At 45.3% G+C, this 19776-nt stretch overlaps 1 protein-coding gene across 11 annotated transcripts in view; it reads right to left on the bottom strand.

Annotated features, from left to right (window-relative positions):
* Positions 1-19776, bottom strand: part of rhot1a (ras homolog family member T1a) — a 99190-nt gene that overhangs the window by 19673 nt on the left and 59741 nt on the right. For all 11 annotated transcript variants that reach the window (XR_005457898.1, XM_038776352.1, XM_038776356.1 and 8 more), the window contains 5 exons: positions 19628-19728; positions 16869-16999; positions 15091-15174; positions 2116-2238; positions 333-535 (listed from right to left, as the gene is read on the bottom strand). Coding sequence is in view for 10 of the 11 variants with exons in the window: in XM_038776352.1 (XP_038632280.1) it covers positions 333-535; positions 2116-2238; positions 15091-15174; positions 16869-16999; positions 19628-19728 (642 nt within the window). In the remaining variant the exon portion in view is untranslated. The remainder of the gene's footprint in view (positions 1-332; positions 536-2115; positions 2239-15090; positions 15175-16868; positions 17000-19627; positions 19729-19776) is intronic.

Raw genomic sequence — 19776 nt, forward strand, 5'->3', positions numbered from 1 at the left:
CAAAAGAACATTTTCTGAGATGATTATCGGAAATGAAAACATTTGCAGGCCAAGGGAAAATGCAGGGGAGTAGACCAATTGAGTTCCTCTTCCAGAGAGTCGTCACAGACAGACAGGCCGAATGACCTCCTTCTGTACTGCAAGCGTTCGATGATTACATATCTGCAATTTATTCATTTATGTTCATTTTTCTTTCAGATTTGCAGAATTTCTCCCTATTATTTCAGATCAACCTCTAAAACATTGCTTCAATTTGTAGCTAACGATGTTGATCCATGCAAATCTCAACATGACTCGTGCAGCACTGCGGTGACTTGATGTCCCATACTTACGGATACATGGCTATGGTTGTCACTTTGACAAAGAAGTCTTTGCTTGGTGTGCCGATACTGTTGCAGGTATAACTTTGAGGTGGTGGCATTTTATGTTTATTGCAGAACTCAGCGGGAGAAATGCTGTGGTCTTGTTTAGCTTCGTGCAGGTCAGACTTTGCAGCTACAATAATACATGGTGTTTTGCCATCAATGAAGTGTTGCTATAATCATGAAAGAAAAATCATCAGTTGCAGTATCAGCTATAACGATAGGAATTAATTAATATTTGTCACCAATCTTTATGCTAAGTTTAGAAATGGCTTTCAAATTGAACTGGATTAAAGTTTCAAAAATGGTTTCATAGAATTTACAGTGCAGAAGGAGGCCATTCGGCCCATCGAGTCCGCACCGGCTCTTGGAAACAGCACCCTACCCAAGGTCAACACCTCCACCCTATCCCCATAACCCAGTAACCCCACCCAACACTAAGGGCAATTCTGGACACTAAGGGCAATTTATCATGGCCAATCCACCTAACCTGCACATCTTTGGACTGTGGGAGGAAACTGGAGCACCCGGAGGAAACCCACGCACACACGGGGAGGATGTGCAGACTCCGCACAGATAGTGACCCAAGCCGGAATCGAACCTGGGACCCTGGAGCTGTGAAGCAATTGTGCTATCCACAATGCTACCGTGTTTCAATATTACGTTGCCAATTTTCCTTTCTGCTTCTCTCTTGACATATGCTGGGATATGATTCCATGGAGCATTGCCAAAGACAGTCGTCAATACTTAGGAGGAAACTAGACAGCAAGTCTCAGCAAACTTTTGATTCTGTGGTCACAGCTGAGCCCAATTTCTCCTCATTTGATGACCATATATGTACATTTTCCAATGAGGGTTACTGGACAAGAAGTGCACAATTCCACTTAGTGCTTTCCAACAGCACAGTGGAAATCAGATACTGAGATAAGATATAAAATGTGCCCGAAGACTCCACATACTGGACACTGAAATAGCATAACACTTCCCTAAAGGTTGTTCAAATGCATAACGGTAGTCATATTTTCCACAATTTATTTGCTACAGGTGTTCAGGGGCCGGAATCGAACTCAGGTCCTCGGTGCATGATGCAGCAGTGCTAACCATTGTGCCACTGTGAAGTAGCAGTGCTAACCACCGCGTCACTGTGAAGCAGCAGTGCTAACCATTGCGTCACCATGCCACCAAGCAGACCAGCAGCACGGTTCAATTCCTGTACCAGCCTCCCCGAACAGGTGCCGCAATATGGTGACTAGGGGCTTTTCACAGTAACTTCATTTGAAGCCTACTTGCAACAATAAACGATTTTCATTTCATTTCATTTTTTCCAAGGGGAGATGATGATGCACCATGGTTTCTGTCACAGAATTTCATTAAGTGACTTTGACTAGGTCGAGTCGTGAGCTGGACTAACAGAATTTGAACAAGGCGTGGAGGACTGATTTGGGTGGTGGCATGTTCTAGAACTTTGGAGATGGGGTGCTAGTTAGAAAGGACAAATGAGGGTGGGTCTTTTGCACTGAGCAGGGTATCCATTTGCAAGATTAAGTGAGAGTTGCATCAACCAGCAAGCTTACTGAACAGGCCAAACATTCTCAAAGTCTGATAATCATTAAATTTCACAACATTCTTTCACAATTAAAAACAAAAAACACTGGTAAAGGTTTTGTAAATAGGAAAACGTTGTCATAATCATAAAATAAATTGAGTAAAAGAAAACACTGCGCAAATTATTATACTAAAAGGTCACAAATACCTTGAAGATTCTTGTACAATAATCGAATGATTTGGGATTGCTGACATCATACACCAAGCAAACAACATCACAAGTGGTATCAGAGGCAGTAATAAATTCAGAGTCAGACAAAACTTCATATAGCTTGAAAGAAGAAAAAAACAAATTTAGAGTTGTTCCTTATATTTAAAGATTGTTCAAACAGTGGTTAGCACAACCGCCTCACGGCGCTGAGGTCCCAGGTTTGATCCCGGCTCTGGGTCACTGTCCGTGTGGAGTTTGCACATTCTCCCCGTGTCTGCGTGGGTTTCGCCCCCACAACCCAAAAATGTGCAGAGTAGGTGGATTGGCCACACTAAATTGCCCCTTAATAGAAAAAAATAATTGGGTAATCTAAATTAAAAAAAAAAAAAAGATTGTTCAAACAGAATAAAAGTTTAAGTCCCAAAATGGAAAATTGAAAAGGATTTAAAAAAATTGTACATCAGTGGTACAGCTGCCAAAATTAGAATTCCAGGGCACCTGTCAAATAAAGGATTAACAATAAACAGTGTTTGTGCGTTTTTACTGATAGGCAAGTCTGATGCCATTTATTGGTACATCTGACAAAATGACAGTTAAATAGTGAGACCTTTATTACACAACACCAAGGTTTAACATTTGTGGGTGTGAGAAATACTTTTCAGGCACGAGGTTAGTGAACACGTAGTATTTCAGTGCTTTGGTATCAAGGCATATCTAATTAACTGTTTACCTTACTGTCTGACCAAAGTTGGTCATCATGCTTCAAACCGATTTTTGTATATTGATGATAACAAAATGACTCAAAATGTAAGAGAAGTCTACCCTAAGGCTAAAGTACTTTACCGTCTTCACAGGTCTCCATAGTAAATGAAATCAGAATATTTCAAGGTAAGTTAGGTTCATAGGGCCATAGGACATGAGCTTAAATTAAAAGTAAATTAAAGATATTTGCAAGCTCAAAATAAAACTTCACTAAGCACTTGGAATAATCCAACACATATAAAATTGCTAAGTATTTACAGCACTGGAATCATTTGACCGAACAGTTCCACCTCCTCCCATCTTTCTTCAACTAACCCCATCAATTACCCTTCTATTCCTTTTACGATCAAAGGTTTATCTAACTTTTCCTTTTCTTTTCTTCTTTTAAAAAAAATTTAGAGCACCCAATTATTTTTTCCAATTAAGGGGCAATTTAGCATGGCCAATCCACCTGTCCTGTATATCTTTTGGGTTGTGGGGGTCAAACCCACGCAGACACGGGGAAAACGTGCAAACTCCACACAGACAGTGACCCAGGGCCGGGATTCGAACCCACGTCCTCAGCGCCGTAGGCAGCAATGCTAACCACTGTGCCACCGTGCTGCCCTAACTTTCCCTTAAATGCTGGTTTGGTTAACAGAGTCAAAGGAAGACCGGAAATGCAGTTGAATGCTGGAATAAAGAATCTATAATATCACAGAAATGAGGACAGCTGGAACGACCCTTTCTCCTTCCTGGACTCTACTTTCTCCAAAGCTGCCTTCCAGTTAAAAACACTTAAAAAAAAAAAAAAAAAATTTAAATTACCCAATTATTTTTTGCAATTAAAGGGGCAAATTAGCGTGGTCAATCCACCTACCCTGCACATTTTTGGATTGTGGGGGCAAGACCCACGCAGACACGGGGAGAACGTGTCTCCGAACAATTGGTGTTCGGGCCGGAAAGTGGAGCTGAGTCCACAAAAGATCAGCCATGATCTAATTGAATGGCGGAGCAGGCTCGAGGGGCCAGATGGCCTACTCCTGCTCCTAGTTCTTATGTTCTTATGAATGTGCAAACTCCACATGGACAGTGACCCAGAGCTGGGATCGAACCTGGGACCTCAGTGCCGTGAGGCAGCTGTGCTAACCACTAGGCCACCGTGCTGCCCACCAGTTACAAACACCACTGCCTCCAAGTGATACTGAATCCGGAGATTTAATTTGGAACAGTGAAAATTGACAATGAATGACTGCAGTTTCTTATTTAGGCAGTAAATAGAGGCCTTTAGGCGAATACTTCCTTCTCAGTTGTTTTTACACTTAGAAATAGAAGTCAGGCTAGGAGTTTTGAACAAAACTGTTTCAAGAATATTTTTGTGTAGGTGTGGGTAGGGCAACCAATAAGAGAAGAATAGAACTTAAGGTACATTGTCTCCTACCAGGGTAGCATTAGAAATCAGAAATTCTTGATGCTTAGCAATTGCTGTTCAAGATCTGCAATGACGAAAGTGCATGTGTGCTGTCCCAGCAAGGTGAGATAGACACAAAAAGGAATCAGTGGTACAGAATATATACATAGACATACATAGAACATACAGTGCAGAAGAAGGCCACCCGGCCCATCGAGTCCGCACCGACCCACTTAAACCCTCACGTCAACCCCATCCCCCTACCCCAATAACCCCTCCCAACCTTTTTGGATACTAAGGGTAATTTAACATGGCCAATCCACCTAACCTTCACAGGTTACGTACGTCTGGACTGTGGGAGGAAACCGGAGCACCCGGAGGAAACCCACGCAGACACGGGGAGAACGTGCAGACTCTGCACAGACAGTGACCCAGCGTGGAATTGAACCTGGGACCCTGAAGCTGTGAAGCCACAATGCTATCCACTATTCTACCGTGCTGCCCAACGGGTATATGAATTTCTCAACCACATTCCTGAAGTATTACAGCACAACAATGTCCTGCTTAGTTTTGAAACAAAATAGGTTTAATGGAAAATTCATACACCTCTTGCATAAACCCATTATATCATGACCGTTTTGACATAAATGTCTTGGTTAACTTCTAACTGGGGAATATACCTTACACGTAACAAAAAGAGAAATGCCATTTCAATACTAGGTTAGCACCATTTAATATTGTTAAGACATCCTGGGCTAGTGCACAATCAATTCCAGCCCCACTTGACCCGAATTCACAACACAATTGAAATGAACCCTTAATTTAAAAAATACTTGAAATGCATTTGGTCTTTGGCTGCCCAATAATTACAGTCACCAGGTATGTAATTGCAAATGCAAAAACACACGCATGCACACACACACACACACACACACACACACACAGTAATGTCTTGCAGTTAGATTTTTCTTCAGTCTCAGCCTCCCATTGGATGATGTCTGTGCTTTCAGTCTGTGACAGTTTTCATTGTAGACTCATCAGGGTCTCGAGATTTCTCTGCAGACTCAGAAACAACAGGCAGGAACCATTTGGAAGCGAAAGGAGAAGCTGCTTCTAATAAATTCTCTCAAATCTGCACCTGGAAGGACCTGATCGCTGTCTGTTGCCAGGCAGATACAGTCCCTGGCCAATCCATCGGCTACCAGCTAACCAATCAAACCGAACCCCTCCAATCTCTTGGGTGCCATAAAGTCTGAGTTTTTCTGTTCACAATCTAAATCTTCATAGCAGTGTATTATTTTGCAACTTTTGAGTTCTTCACTTCCTCTGCTCGACTCAAAGGTAGGTCTTCATTAAAGACCCATGGACCAAAACCGATAATCACAAATTAAAAGAAATAGGAAATACAGGAATCAACGGGAAGGACCCTTACAATCCTCTTCTGAACTGGAACCTCCTCCACACTAACAAAAGTAAGCAGAATTTTCCTTCTGCAAACAATTACTTATCTTAATGCAACATCATAGACACTTTTCAATACAATAGGTAAATTGAACAAAGTTATCTGCAACTGTAACATGCTCAAATACAAGCACCTTACAGTAAATGATAATGTGGAGCTCATAATATTGAAATACTCCTCACGCTCCTCCTAGTAGCCACGTTCCCCAACCTGTGTTTTCCTTTGATGATGCAAATTGGGGTTTCACTGTCACCTACTGTCTTCTGGTAGATTACTAGAGTGACCATCCTAGGGTGATAACTTCATAGTGAATATCGGTGGCCTATTTGGTTATGGGGAGGCAGGATACTGGTAAGGCAAGTTTTATTTTCTCTCTCTAGATGTCTTTGAGAAGGTGGTGGTGAGCCTTCTTAAAAAACTGCAGTCCACGTGGTGAAGGTGCTCCACAATGTTGTTAGATAGGGAATTCCAGGATTTTGCCTCAGTGGCAATGAAGGACTAGCAGAATATATATATTTCAAAGTCAGAGTAGTGTGCGACTTGGAGATGATGATGTGCCAATGAACATGCCAGCCTGGTTGTCCTTGGTGGTGGATTTGAAGTTTTGCAGAAGCCTTGGCAAATGACTGCAATGTCTCATGTGGATAGTACACACTGTAACCACAGTACATTGATGGCAGAGGAAGATGATGCCCAAGAAAGTGGGTGAGATGGCGACCAAGTTGATTGCTGGGCCTTGGCCATGCATACTGTCCACCTTGTTGCGTAAATGCTGGCGTTGCTGCTGTAACTGCACAGTTTAAACTAAGGGTGCAACTAGTTTTGAAATGCAGGTTGATGGCAGTGAAGCTGGAATATTGTTGACACCCATATCTGTGGCAGTTTCAAGTAGAAGAGTTGTTTCTTGATAGCATATAGATGGAATCAAATTGCACATGCTGTCAATTTGTGAAAGTTCCACAAATAGAAAATAAGATGGAGAAGTACGTTGCAATGGAAAAGAACTTCTCGGAAAAGTGCCACAATTTTACACCCACCTAAATCTTGCTTTATTCTGCCATCTGAAATAGGCACTCGAACTTCCGTGCAGGTTAACTGCTCAAAGCCTAGAGTGGGGCTTAAAACCACAATCATCTGCTTTGGAGATCAAAATTCTACCATTGACCTAAACTGACAAATTCAGATAGCAACATCTGTTTTCAGAACAATAATCTGATGGTAATGTTTTGGAGGTGTTATGACCTGGATGGGAGGAGCGCGCAGTTTATCCAGCCCCACTACAGCACAGGTTGCACCAATACTTTAAAGTTTAATTTACCGACTTCCGGTGGCGGCGATGACGTAGGAAGCCGCACATTTGGGAGCTCCCGTTTCAAACGGACTTTTCGGCTCTTTTTAGAGCCCAAAACGGAATTTTTTTGACATCTCCCGGTGGGAGAAGGTGTGCTGATCGACTTTCTCCGCATTTCATGACTCGAACTCGGAGTGGAAAGGGGGAAAAAACGGCAGCAACTCCCCAGAAAAAAAATGGGGGAAGGAATCCAAGATGGCAGCCGACGGAGCACCAGAGGAGTGGAAGCAGTGGGCCCAGGAGTAGCAAGCTGCTCTCCTGCGCTGTTTTGCAGATTTCAAGGCTGAGGTACTGAGCTCTCTGCAGGAAACGAACAGAAGGCTGTCGGAGATTCAGACGACCCAGGGTGCTGCCATCAAGGCGTTGCAGACGCAGACCACTGAACGAGAGGAGGAGGCTGTGGTCCTCGTGAGTAAGGTGGAGGGGCACGAGGCACTCCACAAGAAGTGGCAGGACCGCTTCGAGGAGCTTGATCACCGCATGAGGCAGAAAAATCTGAGGATCTTGGGCCTTGCGGAGGGGCTGGAGGGGTCGGATCTGACAACCTACGTGGCTACGATGCTGAACTCGCTAGTGGGGGCCGGATCTTTCCATCTGCCCCTGGAGCTGGAGGGAGCCCACAGGGTACTGGCCAGGAGGCCTAAGGAGAATGAACCCCCGCGTGCGGTGCTGGTGAGGTTCCACCGGTTCAGTGATCGGGAATGTGTGCTGCGCTAAGAAGGTGAAGAGCAGCAACTGGTAGAATGGGGTAGTACGGATCTACCAGGATTGGAGTGCGGAGGTGGCTAAGCGGCGGTCCGGGTTTAATCGGACGAAAGAGGTGCTCTACAAGAAGAAGATAAAGTTCGGAATGTTGCAGCCCGCGCGCCTGTGGGTAACTTATTTGGACCGGCATCATTATTTTGATTCCCCGGAGGAGGCGTGGGCCTTCGTGCGGACGGAGAAACTGAACTCACTCTAGGGGTTTGGGGTTGCGGGGTCGGTTGTAATACTTTATTGCTGGTTTCTGCTGTTGCTGTGTCTCTTTTTCTGTACTTTTATAATTTTTATATGGTTATTTATTGGGGTGTTGTTCTGTTTTTTGTTGTGGGGCATTGTTTGAGTTTTGTATCTTGCAGGGAGGGTTGGGGGGGGGGGGGTTTGTTGTATTCTATATCGGGTTGCGGGTATGGAGCGGGGCTGGTATTTGGGAGCTGCGACAGAAGGGTGTGGTGGGGCAGTGCGAAAGCACGGGCTTTCCTCTGGTTTCCCGCGTTGCGGGGCTGGGGGGTGGAGACGATGACGGGGGGGGGGGGGCTTAACTGGTTCTACCCCGTGCTGGAGCGGTGCCTGGAGGAGGGATAGGATGGGGGATGATCCCATTTTGGGAGGGGTCGGGTTTTTGGCGGGAGTTTCCGGGGTCAGCAGAAGTTAGCTGACCCACGGAAGTACAATGGAGGACGGTTCGCGGCTAGGAGGGTTCCTAGCCTGGGGGGGGGGGGGGGGGGGGAAGGGGAATACCGGGTTGCTGCTGGCAGGGTCAGGAAGGAGCAGGTGGGGGCCGGGGGGGACAGAGGTGAGGTGTTGTCGCTGTGGGGACTGGGTCGGGCGGGGGGTGCTGGCCTGGGCCGGGCAGTCGACAGGCTATGGCTAGTCGACGGGGGTGGGGGGCGGGACGCCCTCTGATCCGGTTGGTCACCTAGAATGCGAGAGGATTGAATGGGCCGGTGAAGCGGTCGAGGGTACTTGCTCATCTGAGGGGGCTAAAGGCAGATGTGGCAATGCTTCAGGAGACCCACCTGACGGTGGCGGACCAGGTCCGTCTGAGGAAGGGGTGGGTGGGGCAGGTTTTCCACTCCGGGTTGGATGTGAAGAACCGGGGAGTGGCGATTCTGGTGGGTAAAAATGTGTCGTTTGAGGCATCTGAGGTGGTGGCGGATAAGGGGGGTACGTATGTTATGGTTAGGGGCAGGCTACAGGGAGAGAAGGTGGTACTTGCTAGTGTGTATGCCCCAAATTGGGACGATGCGGGCTTTATGAGGCATATGCTGGGACGGGTCCCGGATCTGGAGGCGGGAGGTCTGATTATGGGGGGGGGGGGGGGGGGGGGGGGGGGGGGCTTCAATACGGTGTTGGATCCTTCGCTGGATCGGTCCAGCTCTAGGACGGGTAGGAGGCCGGCGGCGGCCAAGGTACTGAGAGGGTTTATGGACCAGATGGGAGGGGTGGATCCATGGAGGTTTGAGGCCGAGGGCACGGGAGTACTCTTTCTTCTCCCACGCACATAGGGTCTATTCTCGGATAGACTTCTTCGTGGTGAGTAGGTGACTGATTCCGAGAGTGGAGGAGGCAGAATATTCGGCCATTGCAATCTCCGACCACGCTCCGCATTGGATAGAGTTGGAGATGGGGGAGGTGCGGGACCAGCGCCCGTTGTGACGGTTGGATGTGGGGTTGTTGGCGGAGGAGGAGGTGTGTAGGAGGGTCCGGGCAAGTATTGAGGGGTACCTCGAGGTGAATGATACGGGGGAGGTCCAGGTGGGGATGGTCTGGGAAGCCCTGAAGGCAGTGATTCGTGGGGAGCTGATATCCATCCGGGCACACAGGGAGAGGAGCGAGAGGAGTGAGAGGGATAGACTGGTGGGAAAGATGCTGGAGGTAGAAGGAGGTACGCAGAGGCACCAGAGGAGGGACTGTTGGGGGAGAGGCGCAGCCTACAGGCTAAATTTGATTTGCTGACCACTAGAAAGGCGGAGGCACAGTGGAGGAAGGCACAAGGGGCAGTGTACGAACATGGTGAAAAGGCGAGTAGGATGCTGGCTCATCAGCTCCGCAAGCGGGATGCGGCTAAGGAAATTGCTGGAGTGAGAGACAAGAGTGGGAATGTGGTGTGGAAGGGGGTAGAGGTGAATGAGGTCTTCAAGGACTTTTACGGGGAACTGTACCGGTCGGAGCCAACGGTGGAGAGGAGGGGAATGGAGAGGTTCCTCGACGGGCTTTCTTTCCCGAAGGTGCAGGAGGAGCAGGTGAAGGGGTTGGGACGCCGATTGAGCTGGAGGAGCTAGTTAAGGGGATCGGGCAGATGCAGTCAGGGAAGGCGCCGGTGCCGGATGGGTGCCCGGTGGAATTTTATAAAATGTTTGTGGACCTAGTGGGCCCCTTGCTGGTGCGGACACTTAATGAAGCGTGGGAAGGGGGGGACTTTGCCCCCGACGATGTCGCGGGCGCTGATTTTGTTCATCTTAAAGAGGGACAAGGACCCCCAGCAGTGTGGTTCATACAGGCCCATATCTCTCCTCAATGTGGATGCCAAGGTGCTGGCAAAAATCCTGGCCACCAGGATAGAGGACTGTGTGCCAGGGGTTGTACACAAGGACCAGACAGGATTTGTGAAGGGAAGGCAGCTGAACACGAATGTGCGGAGATTGTTGAATGTCATCATGATGCCGGCAATTGAGGGGGGAGGCTGAGATAGTGGTGGCGCTGGATGCAGAGAAGGCCTTCGAATGAGTGGAGTGGGGGTACTTATGGGAGGTGTTGGGGAGGTTTGGATTTGGTGAAGGGTTTGTTAGATGGGTGAGGCTGCTATATGAGGCCCCGATGGCGTGTGTGGTCACGAATGGGAGGAGGTCGGAGTACTTCCGGCTTTACCGAGGGACCAGGCAAGGTTGCCCCCTGTCCCCCTTGTTGTTTGCATTGGCAATGGAGCCGTTGGCGATGGCGTTGAGGGATTCAGGGAGGTGGAGAGGTTTGGTGCGAGGTGGGGAGGAACATAGGGTGTCGTTGTATGCCGATGACCTGTTACTGTATGTGGCGGACCCGGTGGGAGGGATGCCGGGGGTGATGGAGCTGCTAGCTGAGTTTGGGACCTTTTCAGGCTATAAACTAAATTTAGGCAAGAGTGAGGTGTTTGTGGTGCACCCTGGAGACCAGGAGGAAGGAATTGGTAGGCTCCCGCTTAGGAGGGCAGGGGAGAGTTTTAGGTACCTGGGGGTGCAGGTGGCCAGGGACTGGGGGACTCTTCACAAGCATAATTTCACCAGGCTTGTGGATCAGATGGAGGAGGAGTTCAAGAGGTGGGACATGCTGCCATTGTCGTTGGCGGGGATGGTGCAGTCCGTCAAAATGACGGTGCTTCCGAGGTTCTTGTTCCTCTTTCAGTGCCTGCCCATCTTCATCCCCAGGGCCTTCTTTAGGAGAGTGACTAACAGTATTTTGAGCTTTGTGTGAGCACATGGGACTCCGAGAGTGAAGAGGGTTTTCCTGGAGTGAGGGAGGGATGGAGGTGGGCTGGCGCTGCCCAACCTTTTGGGGTACTATTGGGCGGCCAATATGTCAATGGTGCGTAAATGGGTGATGGAGGGGGGGGCGTGGAAAAGAATGGAGATGGCGCCATGTAGAGGTACGAGCCTGGGTGCCTTGAGGGTCTCCTAAGAGGTATACCACGTGCCCGGCGGTGGCGGCGACCCTAAGAATCTGGGGACAGTGGAGACGGCATAGGGGAGAAACAGGGGGCTCGATGGAGGCTCCACTGGGTGGAAATCATCAGTTCATCCCGGGGAACAATGATGGGGGATTTAGGGGGTGGCAAAGGGTGGGCATCACTAAATTGAGGGACCTGTTTATTGGCGGGAGGTTTGCGGGCCTGGGGGAACTGGAAGATAAATTTGGGCTTCCCCAAGGGAACATGTTCAGATACTTGCAGATAAAGGCGTTTGCTAGGCGACAGGTAGAGGAGTTCCCTTTGCTGCCCTCGCAGGGGGCGATGGACAGAGTGCTTTCGGGGGTGTGGGTCGGAGAGGGGAAGGTGTCTGACATTTATAAGGTAATGCAGGAGGTGGAGGAGTCGTCAGTGGAGGAGCTGAAGGCTAAATGGGAGGGGGAACTTGGGGAGCAGATAGAGGACGGGACTTGGGTGGATGCCTTGGAGAGTCTACTCTTCCTCTTCATGTGCGAGGCTCAGTCTCATCCAATTTAAGGTGCTGCACCGGGCCCACATGTCTGGATCTAGGATGAGTAGATTCTTTGGGGGTGAGGACAGGTGCACCAGGTGTTCGGGGAGTCCAGCGAATCATGCCCATATGTTCTGGGCATACCCGGCACTGGAAGAATTCTGGAAGGGGGTGGCGGGGACGGTGTCGAGGGTGGTCGGATCCAGGGTCAAACCAGGGTGGGGACTCGCGATTTTTGGAGTTGCGGTGGAGCCGGGAGTGCAGGAGGCGAAAGAGGCCGGTGTCCTGGCCTTTGCGTCCCTAGTAGCCCGGCGGAGGATCTTGCTGCAGTGGAAGGATGCGAGGCCCCCAAGTGTGGAGACCTGGATCAGTGACATGGCGGGATTTATAAAATTGGAAAGGGTCAAATTTGCCCTGAGAGGATCAGTACAAGGGTTCTATAAACGGTGGCAGCCTTTTCTGGACTTCCTGGCTCAAAGATAGGTATCTTGGTCAATAGCACAGGGTGGGGGGGGGGGGGGGTGTTCCTTATTACAGTTTCTATTTTTTTTCTCTACGGTTATGTAACTTAACATTGTGTTAATTTAAGTTGTTGTTAATATGTTGTGTTGTTCATTGAGGAGGGGCGAATGTTTATGAGTCCTGTCATTATTGTTATTGTTGGTATTTTGTTGTGGTTCGATGTTGTTGTATAAATTCAAAATTTTTCAACAAAAATTATTTTTTAAAAAAGTTTAATTTACCCACCAAAATGGTCAATTATTTACCGTCGCTGCTGTTCGACCCAGAATGAGAGAGATTTCAATAAACTCAAAGATTCATTTATTATAAAACAATTAAAACAAGTTGCAAGAACTGGATAACACAATTCAACACACACAGCCAATCTTTGCAGAGATGGGTTTTGGAGGATAGGCTTAATAAAATAAAGGATAAATTCACAAGGTTTCGGCGCTGTCGATTAGAGCTCCCTTGTGTGAAGCTTGTCCGAGTAGATGAAATGAAATGAAAATCGCTTATGGTCACAAGTAGGCTTCAAATGAAGTTACTGTGAAAAGCCCATCGTTACCACATTCCAGCACCTGTTCGCAGAGGCTGGTACGGGAATTGAACCGTGCTGCTGGTCTGCCTTGGTCTGCTTTAAAAGCCAGATCTTTAGCCTTGTGCTAAACCAGCCCCTGATGGGAATTTTAAACTTCCAGATGTCAGGAAGTTCCCGCGAACGGAGCTTTAGCGTGGAGGAGAATATAGAGTTGGATCAATGCTTCTTGTCTCAGCTTTGCAGGTTTCCAAATACAGACAAGTTAAACTCAGATGAGGATTCTCTGGCTGCAGGTTGATAAAGATACATGGAATTTCAGGCAAGGCATGGAGAGAGCGAGTTAGGGCAGTCTTTCTTCGCAACCTATTCACCAAAACCCAGTTCAAAAACAACAGGTTCAAATTTAAAGCTCCTCTGTCAGGTAGTTTCCAGTTGACCATCAGGCCTCTGCCTTTAAACCAGTTTTTACCTCCCATAACAATTAAAATACTTGCAGTTCAAACAAACAGCACACTCCATTCCAGGACCATACTGATCAGGTAGCTGAAATCATGCAATTTCCTAGACGAGGCATGCCTGTTGACAGCCCACGGTGAACTTATGACCTTCTCTAAAAAAAAATTCAAGTGTCAAACTAATACAACATCCTCCAGATTTTAAAAGAGGATGGCACTGTAGCACAGTGGGTAGCACTGTTGTTTTACAGCTCCAGGGTCTTGGGTTCGATTCCCAGCTTGGGTCACTGTCTGTGTGGACTCTGCATGTTCTTCCTGTGTCTGCGTGAAGTACTGTGAAAAGCCCTTAATCGCCATCCGGTGCCTGTTCGGGTACACAGAGGGAGAATTCCGAATGTCCAATTCACCTAACAAGCATGATCGGGGCTTGTGGGAGGAAACCGGAGGAAACCCACGCAGACACGGGGAGAATGTGCAGACTTCGCATAGCCAGTGACCAAAGCCGGGAATCGAACCAGTGTCTCTGGCGCTGTGAAGCAACAGTGATAACCACTGTGCATCCCATGATATGTTAGATATTAAGTGTAGCTGTGAAAGATTGCAAATTTTAAGAACAAAAGACAGATGGCCTGGTGTGAGAGGGCGAAGAGGGGGGTTGCACTGAGGCAATAAATGCATGGGAAATTTTTAAAAAGGGATTTAAAGAAGAAGGAAGGAGAAAGGTCACAGTCTAAAGCTGCCAAACTCAATGTCGAGTCCAGAGGGCTGCAACGCACTGATGCATGGGGCAGAATTCAACACTATCCTCGCTGGTATAATCGGAGGTGGGGCATGCTGTAAAATCCCCCAGGTGGTCTTTCACGTTGACCTCCAATCTGTTTGCAACATTTAATGAAGATGAGATGCTGCTCCTCCAGTTTGCGCTGTGCATCACTTGAGCATTGCCGCAGGCCTGAAACGCCAACTTTACTTTCTCTCCTTACAGATGCTGCCAGGCCTGCTGAGGTTTTACAGCATCCCCTGTTCTTGTTTCAGATTCTACAGTATTTGGCTAATTTCAGTTTGTGAAGATATGGCTTTGCAAACTGTTCTCAAATATACAAATCCAAAAATGGATGAGGTTATCATCTTCGATAATTTCTGGCCCGAAAGTAAGTACTTCTGCAACAAATGGTCACAAACCTTAAGACGGAAGTTACTTAGTCAAACTTGGTTCAAACCATGGCAATTTAATTCCAATCTACTCCCTCCACAGGAACATTTATTCAAAAGGTAGTGAACATTAGAACTATGACATTATTCTCCTTTTGAAAGATTTTTTAGGCATTCAAGTCTTACAACCAGCATTACAATCAAAAAAAATGAATGAGACCATTTTCATTTTGAAACCGATGAGGAAAATTCATAGTTTAATATGTTTAATATTCTCTTCCCAAAATGTTTCTTGCCAAAAATGACTGCAGGGACCGAAGATAGGAGTTAAGAATGATAACTTTGCGCATGAAGAAAGATCATACAGGTCAAATATGGATCGCAGAAGGTAAAAGGCATAAATGTGCTGCACATTTGCGGTACCTACCAGTAAATATTTTTCTTGTCCATACACATAGGTTGTGTTTATGGCATAAAGTGATTTATGTTCCTCTTTTATTTGTCTTTGTTTCTGTGGGGTGGGAAACAAAACAGTCATTTACACAGCATGACTATATTTACAATTTCTGAAATAAGGACACAAAACCAATTATGAAACACACCAATTAAAAACTAGAGTGTACAGAACCAAATATGAAAGATTAATTACTCAACAAATCAAGCAGACCATGATCATTTTTATTGAGTACTTCAGGTCTCCTGAAGGAAGTGAAAAGCTCACAGCAAATATTCAGGAAGGTGAAGTATTAAAAAGAGCTCCACACCAAACGTGGCAACTCCAGAGTATAAAATGAACATTACAATCTACCCAATTCAACTTAAACTAATTGCATTTCAGTGTCATTTCTTTGGTCCCAGCACAGGGATAATATTCTGTATCTAATTAGCCAGTTTCTGTCGTTCAAAGATCCAATTCTGTTCCCAAGTCAAAGTTTATATAAACAAATAAAATTATTTTACAATATTTAATAACAAGTGGAAGAAATCTTCAACTTATGTCTCCTTTGAGGCTTGTTATCTATGTATGTGTTCAATGAATCCTTACACTGCAGAAGGCAAATACAGCCCATCAAATCTGCACCAGCCCTCTGAAAGAACACAGGCTAGGCACACCCCCCACTATATCCCTGTAACCCCACCTAACCTGGACATCTTTGAATTGTGTGAGGAAACACTCGCAGACACGGGAAGAACGTGCAAACTCCACACAGTCACCCAAGGCTGGAATCAAACCCAGGTCCCTAGCGCTGTAAGGCAGCAGTGTTAACCACCGTGCCATGTTATTTACTTTAGTGACTATGTTTAGTTACATAATCTTACATCAGGCACACCTTCAAAGGAGTGAACAATGATGTCCCAGATGTTTAAACTCTGGGACCTGGTGTTAAATCTGTGGGTTTAAAAGGATACTTCCAACACTGCCAGAAACTTAGAAAATCCAATTTATATTTTAAAAAGTGTCCAGAAATCGACTGAACTAAATTATTCGCAGACCAAGTAACTGATGCGTGTAGTACAAATGTCACATTGATTGTGCTTTGCTGAAGATTAGATTGGGGGTAGGGTACAGGAAACTTGTAACTCCGGGTTCATAAGGGAAAAAAATCTCCTTCAGCATTCCGCCCCAGCAGTGGCTTACACCTTTAACTTGCAGAATGCACAGATTCAGATTAAAAATTATCAAAGGCAGAGGGATAAGAAATTAGAGGAGGTTCAATCTCCATTTAACATTTGACCAAAAGTTGCAAGATCAGTTTATGTGAATAGGAGAAAACAAAAGTGATCTAATGGGTAGAAAATCTATAATTAAGACATCCACCATTCAGAGTACAGGCATTTATAGCTACCCTTCTCAACACCCCAACATGTCATAAATAGTTTATCCCTTTCTCAATATAGAAGAGTACAAAAATCTGCACATGTTAACAAAAACTACACTATTTGTACATCACTATATTGACTGGTAAAGTGATCCATGGGGCAAGAACATTACAATGTTACAGAAAATAGTAATTTTACGTAAGCATTTAATTCCCACTGTTTATTTTTAGTGTTCTCTGTAATAATTGATAGAACACATTACTTTATTCTAATTCTTTATGACACAGTAAACTAGGCAATTGTTTAATGGTTTTTAAGTCCTGCGTGTACTAAAATACAAAACAAGAGCAGTGCAACATTTAAAAAAACCTCTGAGGTACTCACCATTAGGTTTCGGCCCAGAAAGCCTTGCAGAATTCCAGTCTTGCCACAATTTCTCATGCCAATAACATTGCATTGAAAAACATTTCTTTGCGTTTGTTTTTTCTGCAGATCTAGTTTTTTATCTCTCGTTACTGAAGGAGCATAAAGCATGGTTTATGAATCACTTATCAGATGCTCAAAGTAAATGCAATTCCAGCTTCTTTCGCACTGAATATAAATGCTTTGCTAATGTAGCATTATGTTTACAATTGAGGTTGAATGTGGAAGCCACATACGCCTTGGAAAGCAGGTGTCTAAATGGAGGAGCAGAATATCTGGGGCTACACACTAGTAGTAGTTAGTGGTAGTAAGGCAATAAAAAAAGTAAACTAAGAACTGGGTTTACTTCTTGATAGAGCATAAAACAGAGAAGTTATGAGAAACTTGTATAGATTGTTGTGGTTACTACGAAGTGCTTTGGTCTCCATATCATGCAAATTATATTAAGGCACTAGAGAAGATTTACTGGGATATCATAATTGAGGGGTTATACTAATCATGATAGATTCAACCGGTTGGGACATACGAAGAGTAATAGACCATTCAGTCCCTTGAACTTGTTCTGCAATTTAATAGGATAATGGCTGATCGGATAGTAACCTCAAATCTGCAAACCTACCCCCGATAACCTTTGCTTACCGAGAATCTATCCACGTTTGCCGTAAAATATTCAAAGACTCTGCTTCCACTGTCTTTTCAGGAAGAGGGTTTTCAGGAGTGAGCCCAAAGACTCACGACCCTCAAAAAAAAATGTCACTCCTCTCAGCTTTAAAGGGCAACCTTTTACTTCTAAACAGTGACCCTCCCTAGTTCTAGATTCTACCACAAGAGGAAACATCCTCTCCACGTTTAGCCTGCCAAGGCCCCTCAGGGTCTTATATATGTTTCAATTAAGTCTCTTCTGAAATCCAGCGGATACAGGCACAGCTTGTCCAACCTTTCCTTATAACACAGGCCGCCCATTCCAAGTATTAGTCTGGTAAATATCTTCTGCTTCAAATACATTTTCATCTTTCTTGAAATATGGCGTCAATACTGTAAATAGTACTCCAGCTATGCTCTATGTACCTGAAGCATAACCTCCACATTTTCAATTCCCCTAATGTTAGCATTATATGATAACATTCCATTAGCTTTCCTGATTACTTGCTGTATCTGCATTCTAGCCTTTTGTGATTCATGCACTGAGACACCCGGATTCCTCTGCGTCTCAGAACTCCGTAATCTCTCACCATTTAGATAATATGCACCGTTTATTCTTCTTGCTAAAATGGACCATTTCATTTTCCCACATTATACTCCATTTGCCAGATGTTTTCCCCCTCAGTGAAGACTGATGCAAAATATCTGTTCAGTTCATCTGCCATTGCCTTGTTTTCCATTCTCCAGACTCGCTTTCAATAGGACCAACACTCCTTTTTTGAACTTGTTGCTTTTTAAAATATTCAAAGAAACCCTTTTTGTCTGTTTTTATATTTCTGATTAGCTTTTTCTCGTACTCTTAATTTTCCCCTATTTTCTGGAGAAAAGAGGCGGCTGCAGGGTAGATGTAGAAATTATGTTTCCACTTGCAGGGTGTAGGCAAGAGCTATGGGCCACAAATATCTGTCACCTGTGAATCCAACAGAGAATTTGGAAGAAACTTACTTTACCCCGAGAGTGGTAAGAACATTCAACTCACTATCACAAGGAGTGGCTGAGGTGAAGAACACAAGAGGCATTTAAGAGGATGCTAAATAAACATGAAGGAGGAAAGAATGGAATATATTGATTGGGTCAGATGGAGAAGGTGTACAGTCCCTCAGGCGGAGTATAAACACAGGCATGGAACTATTGGGCCAATATGTTTTTGTACTGAAGTGAAATGTAATGCTATTTTATACATTTCTAATGGCATCTCTTTTTACAAAAAAACTTTTACCTACACCAATTTTCTACTTATTATTCCACTGAAAGCCATTACCTCATTGCTCACTTTTTAAAAATAAATTTAGAGTATCCCATTTTTTTTTCCAAATTAAGGGCCAATCCAACTACTCTGCACATCTTTTGGGTTGTGGGGGTGAGATCCACGCAGACACGGGGATAATATGCAAACTTCACACGGACAGTGCTCATTGCTCACTTTTAATTGGTTGTGGGAGCCAGCTGCCCCAAAGTACATTATCAATAAACAAGCATCGTAAGGGTCAGTAGCCGATACAACTGCAGGGGTATCATAGCTGATCTTGTCCTCACCAAAAGTTTGCATATGGGCTGTTACAGCACCATGGGGTGGAAACGTGACAAGTGATTCTCCGCTGCCTAACCTAGAGGCATGGAAACCAACTGAAGAATCCTGCCACCCAGTGCAGATCAGTTAACGCATCAGAGACTGAAGATTGAATGTTGCAGATTCTTGGTGTGTATGGCTCATTTAATAACTTGATAAATTCACTGGGGGGCAAAGCAATTTAAACTGGTCTTCTAAGCTTGTTTGAATTATTCAGACACAAAATGGATGCGACAAACAGCGTTACTATGGTTTCCTGGTGTGTAATATATCATAGTGTTTTGGATCTCAGCTAAATTCATGGTGGTCACAAGTGGGATAGGTTTGTTGCTATTATTACCCCTCATGGTGGACTGCTCTGCTAATGTTGGGACCGAGCCAAAAAGAGCAATATGGAGATTCAGATCAAAGTTTCCCCATAAAAGGTCAATAAAAGTCCACTGCTTACCAGTGACAGCTGCTGCCTGAGACTCCTGTTCCCTTAGAATGGAGTATCCTAGGTAACCTAAATATTCTAAACACCGCTGAACATCTAGGTAAGTGGTCAGCCTAATTCAAAACACAAATATTCAACAGTTCAAAAAACTTTTAAGACTT

The sequence above is a fragment of the Scyliorhinus canicula genome, chromosome 18 (genome assembly GCF_902713615.1).
Source record: "Scyliorhinus canicula chromosome 18, sScyCan1.1, whole genome shotgun sequence".
NCBI lineage: Eukaryota > Metazoa > Chordata > Chondrichthyes > Carcharhiniformes > Scyliorhinidae > Scyliorhinus > Scyliorhinus canicula.